The 13,291-nt window shown below is 40.1% G+C and overlaps 1 protein-coding gene across 1 annotated transcript in view; it reads left to right on the top strand.

Moving 5' to 3' along the window:
* The window catches only part of CD99 (CD99 molecule (Xg blood group)), a 32,237-nt gene extending 19,694 nt beyond the window's left edge, over positions 1–12,543 (top strand). The window contains exons 7-11 of the mRNA XM_053387298.1: positions 1,678–1,701; positions 3,480–3,509; positions 6,392–6,502; positions 6,775–6,828; positions 9,885–12,543. Of these exons, the coding sequence (XP_053243273.1) occupies positions 1,678–1,701; positions 3,480–3,509; positions 6,392–6,502; positions 6,775–6,828; positions 9,885–9,913 (248 nt within the window). The 3' untranslated portion in view covers positions 9,914–12,543. The remainder of the gene's footprint in view (positions 1–1,677; positions 1,702–3,479; positions 3,510–6,391; positions 6,503–6,774; positions 6,829–9,884) is intronic.
* The last annotated feature ends 748 nt before the right edge of the window (positions 12,544–13,291 follow it).

Below are 13,291 nucleotides of genomic sequence, written 5' to 3'. Positions count from 1 at the left end.
GTTGGAGTGGAGCGACCGAATTGGTCCCGGATGTGGTCAATGCCTCATTGTTGTAATCACATGCCTCCCACTACTCTTAAAGACACAATGATGCATATTTTCTTAAACAGCCTGCTCTGAATCCAGCAGAATATAGTGACTATAGGCAAATCATCAACATCCCTTTCTTTGCAAATATGGCTGAGAAGGTGGTAGTGGAGCGACTGCAGGCATTCCTGGATGAGGCTGATTACCTGGATCTGCTGCGATCTGAGTTTCAGACCTGGTTTCAGAACTGAATCAGCCTTGGTTGCCCTGATCAAGAAAGAGACAGTGGGTGTGTGACTCTGTTACTTCTGCTTCATCTCTTAGCAGCTTTTGATACCATCAACTATATGAAGTGGCTTCAGGTTTTCATACATTACTTTCTCTTAGCCCCCACTGCCAATATTAGTATAGCAACACAGCTGATATAGCTCGTGCTTTCTTTACCATGAAAAGCCCACTTTGTAATATAAATATACTAATGATGAATTATTATTGTTAATAGTTTTTGCATGAAATTAACCCCGAGTTGAAAGAGCATGAATGCTCATATTTGCAAATTCCTTTTGCTTTGGAGTGGACAAACTACAGTCCAGTCACAGCAACACTAAACTCTTGAATTTCTTAATTTTTTCTCAAAGCCACAATCACTTTTCTATTAGGGACGATGGAATAAAAACAGCTTCAGAGTGAACCAGGAAGTCTTTCTCAGTTGTCCGAATGTAGAGGGGAAAATGAAATTGCACTCAAACCAGGGAACACCCAAAAATTGCATTCTAAAGCTATTACTGGGTCTTCTCAGGACATGTATAACTCTAAATTTCCTTATAGCACTTGACAATCTTGGTTATTGGCTAAAACACTGAAAATGGAAGCAGGCTCATATCTTGCAAACCAATTGCTTAGTATGCTGCCTGCACATTGTGCTTTATTAACTTTTGTTCTGCAAGGACTAAAGGCTTGCTTTTTAAAGAAATGAAACTCAAGAATCTGTTCCCCTGCTGGCCCTGCTGGCCCTGGACCCAGTATCTGTTGAATTAGTTTCCAGTCCTGAAATGACAGCTTTGGGAATCTACTTTTCTATACCCCTTTGTACATAATAGCGGTTTCAGCATTCCTGACCAGACAGAAGCTCTTAACATAACACAGTTAATAACATTGACTTTTTATTTATGTGTAATAGCTTAATAGTTTTAGTTTTCTGTTCTAACCATTCAAGGAACTAATGGCACAAGTGAGTGTCTGTAGTGGTGGCACTTGTACTGCTCAGATTTGTCTACATGCTCCTTGAAACTCCCTGTGAAGGTCCTTCATAGATAGGACACACTTAAATGATCATGCATGATAAATGCATGAATCACCTTGATTGAGCATGATAAATGGCTGAATAATCTTTGAGTTTTGATCTGGGGCTGGTTTTGCAAGGCTCATGCAGAAGACTCTGATAGTTTGAACGTTATTCTACATTTTAAGTAAAGAAGTACAAACACATAGTTGTAATTGGTTATGTCTGCATGTATTCTATGCACAGCTAATTGATGCTAACTTTGTGCACAGCTAATTACTCATAATTTCTCAGTTACTTTTCTAAGAATAATTTATGTTGATTTTGCTTCTCACGCTGTTATGCACAATTTTTCTTTCTTAATGTAGGCCGTGCTTCTAATCCTTCTTCAGGTATGTGAGCTGTGCCAATGTTTGCTTTTCCAGGTAGCAAGACCTTTGCAACTGCTGTAGGTTATAGCACACATGTCCTTGTTACATTGTTGTTTTACTTGTAACTTGCAAGTCCCTTGCAAGTCTTGGTGATACTGCTCATCATATGCTTTCCATAGGTTTGTGAGCTACTTGAAGGCACGCAAGGTTCTAAAAAGAAAAACAAGAAAACAATCCAGTTTAATTGCACAGGCAGTCCTTAATACCTTTTATCAAAGCAAATTTATTTTAAGAATAGCCTAACTCAAAACAAGGCAAGAGAGCAATTGCTTGTAGTTCTGGACCTCAGTGTGATAGAAATATCACAGTCATACCTTGGATCTCAAATGCCTTGGCTCCTGAAACAAAGCGGCTCCTGAACAATCTAAACCTGGAAGTGAGTGTTCCGGTTTTTGAACTATTTTTGGAAGCTGAATGTCTGACGCTCCTGTAGCCAATCTGAATCCGCAGCTTGGTTTTTGAACTGTTCCGGAACACATTCTGTTCGAGAACCAAGGTACGACTGTAATAAGAAAAACAGAAGACATATCTATGGACATTGATGAGCCAGTCATGGGTAAAACAAACACAAACAAAAGGATTGGCAAGACTGCAGGTAGAGTGAGGAGATGGTCCATCATGTCTGGTCAGATACCAAGGGATGTATTAGGTGAGGTTAATCTTCAGGTGTAGAACAATAAGCAAGGGGGACCAAGATGAATTGCAGACTGCTACCTTTTCACAGTATCTTCAGTACATCAGTAGTAGAAACAGTTGGTGTAGACCTGTGTAATAATATTGCGGCTCTAGTCTGACTATCCTCTCTGCTGCCATCTCACTTTTATATAGAAGTAGTGCAGCACTAACAACACTTTTACATTTCTTTCCCTCCCACTCCCACTCCCACTCACATATTGGGAATGGCAGTTATGTGATTGCATTCAGCGTTCTCAGAAGGTTGTTGTGTATCATTTCCCTTAACTGCTCATATCCAGAGTATTTCATAGTACAGCACTTCTATCTGGAAACTAAAAGGGTTACAGCTAATTGTTGAAAGGTAATATTCTAAATATCTCTTCCAAGGAACTCTGAAAGGCTTATAAAAAGGGGGGAGGGAGAATCGGCCTGCCTTCTGGGAGTCTTAGGCCATGCCCAGCACAAAGATAAACAGCAAAATACATCTGGAAATGAAATGCATGCCAAACTAAAATATTTAGAGAATAACCATCATTGAAACACCAACCCAGAAATTTCTGCTAGTGGCAATGAAACAACAACAATTTGGAAAGTTCTGTGTGATCTATAAAGTCTTCAGTTGCTGTCTCTCAACAATGAAGGGGACAGAGGTAACCCGAGGCAGAGATCATTCCAAAGTCAAAGCCCTTTAGGGATAAGTGATAGAGTACCTTTGGGTAAGCATTTCTGACAAGGAGCACCAGCCGACTTTGAAAAAGTGTACCACACTATTTATATCTTTCAGTGATTAATAATATGCACCTTGCCTTTGATCGCTATTCATAATTGAGCAGAAGAAGGAATAATATATGAAGTGGCTTCAGGTTTAGATGTAAATATTTATCTTGGTAATAGCACTGGCCCTTCATATACTGCTTATTTGTTAATACAAGAATCCTTCTGACCATCTTTTACTCTGCTAATATTTGAATTGGAAGGTAGAACACTTTTTACTGCAGTTGCATCATAAGGGGGAATAAAGAGCTACTGTTTGCAAAGCATATTCTAACAAAGTGTTTTCATAGGTGGCTCGGACTCTGGTGGCAAAGCAGAAGGTAAGCTTGTGAGGTTTTTTAATGGCACTTATAACTTTGGATTCTTAAGTCATCCCTAAAAGTTAACCTTTGTGCTGCAGCGATTTATATGTTTTATGCTTGCTGTGTGTGTTCTGGTTCATCAGGTCAGTTGTGGGACAGAACTATTACAAATGACATCTTACTGTGATATTAAATCATATCCAAGGGGGAGCACAATGTTTGACTAAAGCAAAGTCCAAAATGACCATGTTCACACATCACAGTCACCCAGGGTTGTTGGCTTCTCACATGCAATGTACCTAATTATTATTTTTTTAATTACAGTTGAGAAGGGGGCACAAAACCATTTTAGTGTCCACATATGATATGTGGGTTAGCCACTCCTAGTGTTTAGGATTACGGTACAAATGGCAAAATCTCAATGATGGGTCAAAACAGATCTAATAGCTGTTGGGCAGACTGGAAGTAAAATTTAATCAGGCAAACATGAAATGCCTGTGGGTGGCTTCATTTACTCAGAGTAGGCTCATTGAAACTAATGGACTTTATTTAGTCCTATTCATTAATTTCAGTGGGCCTACTCTGAGTAATAGTTAGTTGAATACTACTCAAGTTTGCTAGATAGTATTCATTTTTCTGAAACAATAATACTTTTTCTTTTACATAGAAAAACTTTATGTAACTCTTATCAGAGGCGTCAATTCATTTAGTTGCTAACTGTAGGACTATATTCTGATAATTTAATATTAATCTATTCTTTAAGATAGGGATGGACAAGATGTGGTTCTCCAGCCTACAACTTGCACTACGACTCCCATGATGGCCATCCTGCCTGGTTCTGATGGGTTTTGGAGTTCAACAATAACTGCAGGGCCACAGGCATCCTACTTTTGTTTTAAGAGAAAGCAATCACATTGTAAAAGACACACATATACACAAAATAACATGGTCTTAAATTTCTTTCTGTTTATATATAAAAATGCAAAGCTGTAGTCATGATGCAGTTTATGGTGGCCCTGTCAACTCCAGTGTGAAGAGCAGCCGGCAGGCAGGCAAGCAAACAAGCAGTGTGGGTGACAGGCAGCCCAGTTATGATGCTTAAACATGGCTGCAGTGAGGTTTGACATTGGGGAACAGGTGCTTCACACAATGGTTTAGCAAGCCATTGTGTGAAGCCCCTCCTCACTTCTTTAAAAAAGGCTTGGGATTGGGGTGAGTTGGGTAGGGGGGCTTAGGCAACGTGGTGGGTAGGTAGGGTAGGGAGTTGGTGAAGAGTGGGTGGCAACAGGGTGGGTGAGGTTTGTAAGCAAAAGCCTTAGGTTTTTTAAAAAATATAATTTGATTTGCATCCATCCTATCATTCCTCACAGTTGGCAGGAACCTGTTGTCACTATATGATTCAGCCCTCCCCCTTTGAGCATTGTTTGAGCTTTTTGTAAGGAAACAGAAAATTGATGACCCTTCAAATTTCTGCTGAAGCTCTCGGATTTGTCATTACTTCTGGGAGGAAGTCTAGCCATCTGTTCCCCTTTCATTCCATCTGCTCTCCTTTCTATACACTTCCTTGAAACTTCTCATGAGCAAGCATCCCTTATCAGATCTGACAATCGCTGAGCCATTGCTTCCTCTGGAAGCAGATTGGACAGCAGTGAGTTGTAGCGTAAGAACACAGCAATTGCTCTGCTGGATCAGGCCAGTGGCCCATCTAATTCATCATTGTGCTCTCACATTGACTAACCAGATACCTATGAGATGCCTCCAAGCACATCCCGAGAGCATTAGAGAACGCTCCCCTCCTGCACTTTTCAGCAAATGGTATTCAGAAGCATACTGCCTCCAACCATGGAGACAGAGTGGCTAGTAGCCAGTGACAAATATATCCTCCATGAATTTGTCTTTATCTTCTCTTCCGGCCATTCAAGTTGGAGGTCATCACTGTTTGTCCTGAATCTTCCGACACTGAGCTGTGTTGATGTCCATGAGTTCTAGTGGTGTGTGTGTGAGAGAAAAACCTACCTGTATCCATCTTTTCCATACATAAGTCACACATAATTTTATGTGTGAGCCTGTGAAGTACAGTCATACCTCAGGTTAAATATGCTTTGAGTTGAGCGCGTTCGAGTTGCGTTCCTCGGCAACCCGGAAGTAACGGAGCGCGTTACTTCCGGGTTTCGCCGCTTGCGCATATGCAGACGCTCAAAATGACATCACGCGCATGCGCAGAAGCGGCGAAAAGCAATGCGTGTGTGCGCAGACATGCCGTTGCTAGTTACGTTTACCTCTAGATGCGAACGGGGCTCCGGAACGGATCCCGTTCGTATCTAGAGGTACCACTGTAATGACTGGTTTGAATACTTGGGTGTTCTTCCTTTCTGCCATGCCTGAACTCACCATGGACTTCTTTAAGAATATGGATTTTTCAGCTAGAAGCCAATGATATCGATGTTGGAAACCTACATTTCACAATATCTAGCTTGGATTTTAAATGGAAGAATTAGCATTTATTCTAATGCAGCTTTAAAAAAAATTTTTTTTTATTTATTAAATTTGTATACAGTTCTTTGTCCATAGAATTCAGGGTGGTTCACAGCATAATAGCTGAGTAATTGGAGCTGGAGATCTTCCTGCCTTAGGAAGTACTACTGGGTATTAAATACACAATCAAGCAGTCACAAACATTATGAAATGTAACAGTTATTTCAAAATTTGCATTATTTGAAAGCTGTGAGTGGGTGTCTTTTAAAGAAAAGGGAGCAAACGCTATTGAATACAGTGATTTCTTCCAAGTACATATTCTCTGGTGTCATTAAATTGCTCTTAAAAATGCTTTCTCTGTTATTTTTATTTATATGGCTTTTGAGAAGTGGGTCAGATTAAGCCTGTTTTCTACCTTTTCACAGAAAATCCAGGAATGTTAGCTGGAATTATTAGCTCAGTACTTGTAGCAGTAGCTGGGGCTGTGTCAAGCTTTGTAGCCTACCAGAAGAAAAAGCTCTGCTTCAAAGCAAGTGGTAAGTTTTTATATTGAGTTTCTTTTTGCTTTTCATATGTTGCCTTTAATGTTTCTATTAGCCTAACCAGTGACATGAGGAATCTTGTTTGTGCGTGCACGAGAGAGAGCGCGTCTCCATAATATGCATTATGACTGTATTAGAATTGTATTTCCCAGTGTAATTGGAGGCTTTAAGTTTGAAATGCGCCCACACTGGGCATTAGGTAATGTGTGTGAGCTGAATTATCTATGTGAAGTATAAATGTATCTAAATTATGTTTGTATCTACAGATGAAGAAAATGTTAATATGCAAAGTCAACAAGGAGCACATTCTGAACCACCTGGTAAGGAATCTTCTTTATGAAAACAGAACTGAGTATGATTCTTTGCATACTTGAGATGTTTCAGAGTGGCTTTATATATGGAATTCTGCATGGTCTCCCATCAAGACAACAACCAAGGCTGGACTGAAGAGCCGGTGTGGTGTAGTGGTTAAGAGTAGTAGATTCGTAATCTGGGGAACCGGGGTAGCGTCTCCGCTCCTCCACATGCAGCTGCTGGGTGACTTTGGGCTAGTCACACTTCTCTGAAGTCTCTCAGCCTCACTCACCTCACAGAGTGTTTGTTGTGGGAGAGGAAGGGAAAGGAGAATGTTAGCCGCTTTGAGACGCCTTCGGGTAGTGATAAAGCGGGATATCAAATCCAAACTCTTCTTCTCTTCTTAACATGCCTTCAAACAACTCTGGTTTTCACTTAACTTTGTCTTCCTTGCTAATCCTTTTATTAGCTTTATTTATTGGCCATATGTACCATTGTACCATATGGAGATAAAGGCACTGACCATTTTGTGCACATTCAATTTGTACGCCGTTTTCAGATCTGGAAGTGGGCATGGCAGGGTTGGAATGGGGTGGGGCAGACTTGCACACACTCCACCTATGTGTGTAGTGACCCAGAATGCAGCCTCCACACAAACAGAGAGTTTCCTACATATCTAAATGCGCTCAATTTGGAGGTTGGGCTTGGCTCATTAAGTGGGTGTGTTTTCTTCATTATCGGCTCCAAAATTGTTCGTCTGCCACCTCCAACTCTGTTTCATTTGCGGAGCTAGTAGAATCTCATGTGTCATCTTGGAAAAGATAGCTAATGCTAAAAATGTGTTGTATCCTCTATTTGTTGTTTAGAGCAAAATAGTTAAACAGAGAATAAAAGATGTGGGGTTGTTTTCAGCTAAGTTCTAGTCAAAGTAGACCCATTCACATTTGAGTTCCTAAGTCATGTGCATTCACTTCAATGGGTCTACCCTGAGTAGGCCTAGCATTGAACACCACCCATGGTTTTGCAAGAGTTGCCACATTCGGTTATTTGCCATGTAGCTTATCATTAAATATGTCCTTAATAATTGTACATCTTACTTGCTTGCCAGTACATAAAAGATAGAAGAGCTATTTATTAGTCCTCTTCAATGCTTTACCTTCAGATGGCAGGTTTTCTAGAGTTTCTTTTGAAGATAAATGTTGCCAAATAATTGCATTGAGCTGGAAACATTTATTAATGATCTGGTTGGTTGAGCGTAATGTGCTACTGCTACTGACTATTGGTGGTGCTCTGGAGTTTGAGAAGGCAATCTTTCCTAGCCATACCTGGAGATGCAAGGGGTTGGACCTGGGACTTCCTGAATAGCATATGCTCTGTGAGTGAGCTAAGACCTTTGCCAGCAGTAGCAGGGAATGACTTTTAATAACAGAAACATACAGTTCAGGTTTTCCCCATCTTGTCACTATTACCTTCTCAGCCATAGCCGCCCAGTTGTGGAACTCTCACCACTCTTGAGATTTGGCTGGCACTGACTTAATCTTTCAGTGCCAGCTGAAGTCTTCCTACTTTGTACAGTCATTTCAGGTGTAATCTAGACCAATACAATGACAGATGATCCATCCTGCTTATGTTGGGCTCTGCGTACAAGTGTGTGTTGGAATGTGTGCATGCCAGGGGACACAGACACACACACGTGTTTTGTCGGAAATGACATGTTACTGCATCAGAAACCCTTCAATACCAAGGGATAAAATGGGGGTGGGGAGCAGGTTTGTTTATAAGATGTCTATCTCATTCTCTGCAGTGCACATGAAGTGACTTGCAGCATAAAAGCAATGACATTAATTATCAGCTCACAAAAATATCTCTGAAAATTACAGTGATGAAAAGAACCCACTAAACACTATAAGCATCCAGCTAAATAAAAATGCATAAAATAGTGGAGAGTGCTACCCTTTAAATAAGTCTTTCATATCAAGATGTCTCCAGCCTGCTAAATTATGGAATTATGGAAACACCCATAAATTAGGGCTGCCATACGTCTGGGTTCCCTCTCACATTACTGTGATTTCAAAGGTGGAATTGACGTCTGGGGGGGACTTTGTCCTGGATCTTAGGCTTGTCTAAAAATAGCTCAACAACTTTTGGGATGTCCTACAAAAATATCTGGTATGCATATGTGTGTTTTAGGTTATTTTCGCCCCCTGCTTACATGCCTACTTTATTTTTTAATTGTATTTTGGTGCTTAATCAAAATTATGAATCCTAAGTAATCCTAAAGTAAAAGTGTAAGAAACAGTTGCAGCAAAAAAGGGAGGGGAATATGAATTATGATGAGGGATATGTGTTTAACCTGAAGATTACAAGGCTGAAGCTGCAATTGGTGCGCAGCACAGTCTGATGCCTGTCTACTGAGAAGTAAGTGCCACTGTCTCCCGTGGAGTTTACTCCCTAGAAAGTGTGTTTAGTATTGCAACTTCAATTGGCAAAAAAGGTATCAACAATAATCAGCTAGTAGTCATGGTAGTGGAATGTTGGATGTCTGACAGCTGCCCCTTATTGTTGGTCCATGGATTAGGCCAATAAAGCAAAGCTTAGCAGGACTTGGCTTTAGGGAAACTTTAATAGAATTTGGACAGAACTGAAACAAGCTGGAAGCAGGAAAGATTAACTTTGCTGGTGAATTGTTGCATGGAACAAAGAAGCTTCCTATAAAAGAGAGCACAAGACAGCAACTTTTTCTTTTGTTTGTGTTCATAATGATCAGATAATTTTTCTCCATCTCCAAAGTGCACGGCTGTTAACTGCTGAGAGGGCTTTCAGGGCTTTTGGGGTTTAGGATGACAGAGGACTAATGTATTGCCCATCTTCAAAAAGCCCTTCACCTTCTAGATTGCAGTGGTGACAAAATGCTTCACTACTAGGAAAGAAGTTCCCATAGGTCCTGTTTTGGGGCTTTTGAATAGGCATGCTTAGGCATGGGCTAGTTTTAGCAGCAGCCTTTGTACTTAAACACACTTTTTATTGACTTCAGGAAGTAATCTTTGAATACTCTAATCTGTTTCTCTTTTTTCCTTTTTAGTTCAACGCACACTTTTGCAGAAACAGTAGCATCCTTTAAGATTAAGCGAAGGCCAGAAAACTGGACAGAGAACCTGCGTATTTCCCTGAAAAAATACCACACATTTCAAGCAGCAAAAAAAAACGAAGTTGCAAAGTAGAGTGAAAATAGTCCTGTTGAAAATGTCTTTTGAAAGGGAGAATGGACGTTTTGACAAATCTAAGTACTTGTATCTGTGGTTTACCCTTTGAAGTTCAAAGTTGCATACTTGCTGATTCCTGGCTTTAAAAAAATTTGTATTTGTTGGAAACTGTTGCTTTTGTCCGAAGACTCATATTTTGCATTATGGCAAGAACCTTAACAGAGGAGATGATTTTAATGTATACTGGTTAAATGCCAATAGGTGGGCTGCACCTGCCACTCAGTTGTTGGGAATGGAATAAATGTTTGCCCTCTTCATGTTCATGCCCTATAATGCAGCACCTTACTTGTCCCCCATAAGAATATATCACAACCATCTGCCAAATGGATAGAAGTTAAGCATAGCCTTCAGGCCTATGCTACACATAGGGCTAAACTTCCTTGTCCCTAGAGACGCCAACTATTTAAAAACTGCATAACCTTATCCTGGCTTTTGCTTTTTTTGTCATCTTAGAATGTGAGCAATAGGTTTTTATATGTACATGTATTTGCCTTTGAATAAGTGATTAAGATCTAATGTCTCTTTTGGAGCATCTCTGATAATTGTACCTTTGCCTTTACAATGATTGCATAGGAGGTGGAGGTGCTATTTGCATTGCCTTGCTACTTATTCTTACTCAGAGCAAGTCCTATCTAGTATACATGTTACACCTGGGGCCTTTTGAATGCAAAATAACAATACAGTGGTACCTCGGGGTATGAACTTAATTCGTTCTGGAGGTCCGTTCTTAACCTGAAACCGTTCTTAACCTGAGGCGGGCTTTCACTAATGGGGCCTGCTGCCGCTGTGTGATTCCGTTCTCATCCTGGGCAAAGTTCGCAACCCGGAGCAACTACTTCCAGGTTAGCAGAGTTTGTAACCCGAAGTGTTTGTAACCTGAGGTACCACTGTATTATATTGAAATGAAGTGTGGAATTTTGGGGGTGGAAGGGGAGGGCACAGTAAAGCTGTGCAGCTGCATAAGCATATCATGTATAACTCAACCAGCCACTGTCTCCGAGCTGGAGTTGTTTTCTACAGGAATACCAAAAATTAATTTAGCAAATGCAATTGCCATTTAAAACTCAGTGATAGCATGTGCCTCTGACTATGGGATTTACCTCTTTATTATTCACAAGTGCCCTGCTTCCTCTTGTTTTGTATTTACAAAAAAGGTTGACATTCTTGTGACGACTTAGCTATATTTTTCAGTAAATGGCTTCCAACAAGGCTTGTTTGACCAATTGCAGATGCCTTTAGCTGCATACCTTGAAGTGCCATTAATACAGTAGTAGGTAATTGATCAGAATAATATGAACTGAGCACTTTGTATTCCACTTAAGGTGCAGAAAGGCTTGATAATGGTCACTGGGAGCATGAAAATGGATTGTTTTCATTGGATCTAAATAAATTCCTGTCTACATGATTTCAGTTTTAAGATTGTGGTAAATGTTTGGTACAAGCTGACAGCAAAAATTTAACCAGCTAAATCATGCAATGAGCATTATTTTTTGGAACTCAGATACTTTCTAACTAAGCATTGTGCCAATGTAAAATCAAAGTTATTGCATAGAATATGATTTCTGTATGCATGACTCTCGTAATCAAAACAATATTGGATGCCATGTTCTTACTTAAACTAGAAACTAGATGGTAGCTAGCCACACGTGTGGAGCATGGGTGCTTAAATTTATTTCCATTTTTAATGCACACAGAACTCAAGATCAGTTCTTCATCATATTATAAACTGAGCTAGGCACATGCTCCACAGCAAATGTGCATCAGTTAACCTAATAAGAATATTGCATTTTGAGGCAATATGTGCCACTGAATAAAACTTGCAAAGTGGCAATACTTCTTTAAAAAGGAAAATAATCATTTTGTAAACTACAAGCAATGCTAAGCTTAATATTGGAATGCTGCTGATTTCTAAAGATGTTTCTGTGTCATTCCTAAACAGCAGAGTCTGAATTTTGTGCCCATTACCCCCACACCTTTGCATATTTTATCTAATGCTCCGCAGAACTCAGGACAGCTTACTTCCCAATGACGTGTGCATAAAATTGGCTGCACTCCTATATGTATTTCGAAGTAAACTATATTGAGGTCAGTGGGGCTTGTTTCTGAATAAACAGACATACAATCAGGCCATTAATTTCTAATGGAAATCATTGTTTTATTTCATCCCATCTTATTTCATGTGTACTATGTGATAAAATGACTTAAAACAGTAGCTGTTTGAGTGTGCTAAACTTCAAGTAGAGTAAGGATGGTGGGCCTTTGCTTCTGCAGAGATTGCCGGACTACAACTGCCATCTTCATTGACTATTGGCCATTCTGGCTGGCACTGATGGGAGTTGGAGTCCAGCAACATCTGGGGGACCACAGGTTGTGAATTAGTGTTGTGGCTCCTTAGATTGCAAGAACTTCTAGGAATTTGGTAATTAAGACATAATACTTGTGATCTTTTTTTAAAATAAAAATCAACAAAACCTAAAACGTTTTTGCTTGTCTGTATGTTTTTAAGGGAGTCTAGACAAAACGGCTGTATGATTTTAGCAGAGGCTTTGGGATTGAAAACCAAGAAAATATAAGTGGCTTGTCAACAAACATAGAATTGTAGACTTGGAAGGGACACCAAGGGTCGTCTCATCCAAACCCCTGCAATGCAGGAATCTCAGCTAAAGCATCCAAGGCAGATGGCCACCCAAACTCTGCTTAAAAACCTCCAAAGAAGGAGAGTTCACAACTTCCCAAGGGAGACCATTCCACTGTTGAACAGCTCTTATTGTCAGAAAGTTCTTCCTGGTATTTAGTATGAATCTCCTTTCTAGTAACTTGAAGCCATTGGTTTGAGTCCTACCCCCCCCCCCCAAGAGCAGGAGAAAGCAAGCTTGCTTCATTATCTTCCATGTGACAACACTTTAGATATTTGAATATGGCTATCATATCTCCCCTCAGTCTCCTCTTTTCTAGGTTAAGAATACCCAGCTTCTTCAACCGTTCCTCATAAGGCTTGGCTTCCAGACCCTTGATCATCTTAGTTGCCCTCCTCTGCACACAATAACTGATGATGACCTGGTTTAGTTTTAAATTAGGTGAATATCTGGACTAGCTTTGGAAGGATGCCAGTAAGCTAGGAGTAAGCAAGAGGACCTTAATATAGCCTCCATCATAGCTTTCAAAAGCCACGGTGAAGAGATGGGGCTCTATTACACCTTTTCATAGGTGTATAGTGAATATAGTT

This window comes from Podarcis raffonei, chromosome 4, assembly GCF_027172205.1.
Source record: "Podarcis raffonei isolate rPodRaf1 chromosome 4, rPodRaf1.pri, whole genome shotgun sequence".
NCBI lineage: Eukaryota > Metazoa > Chordata > Lepidosauria > Squamata > Lacertidae > Podarcis > Podarcis raffonei.
This window is presented reverse-complemented; position numbering and strand designations above follow the sequence as displayed.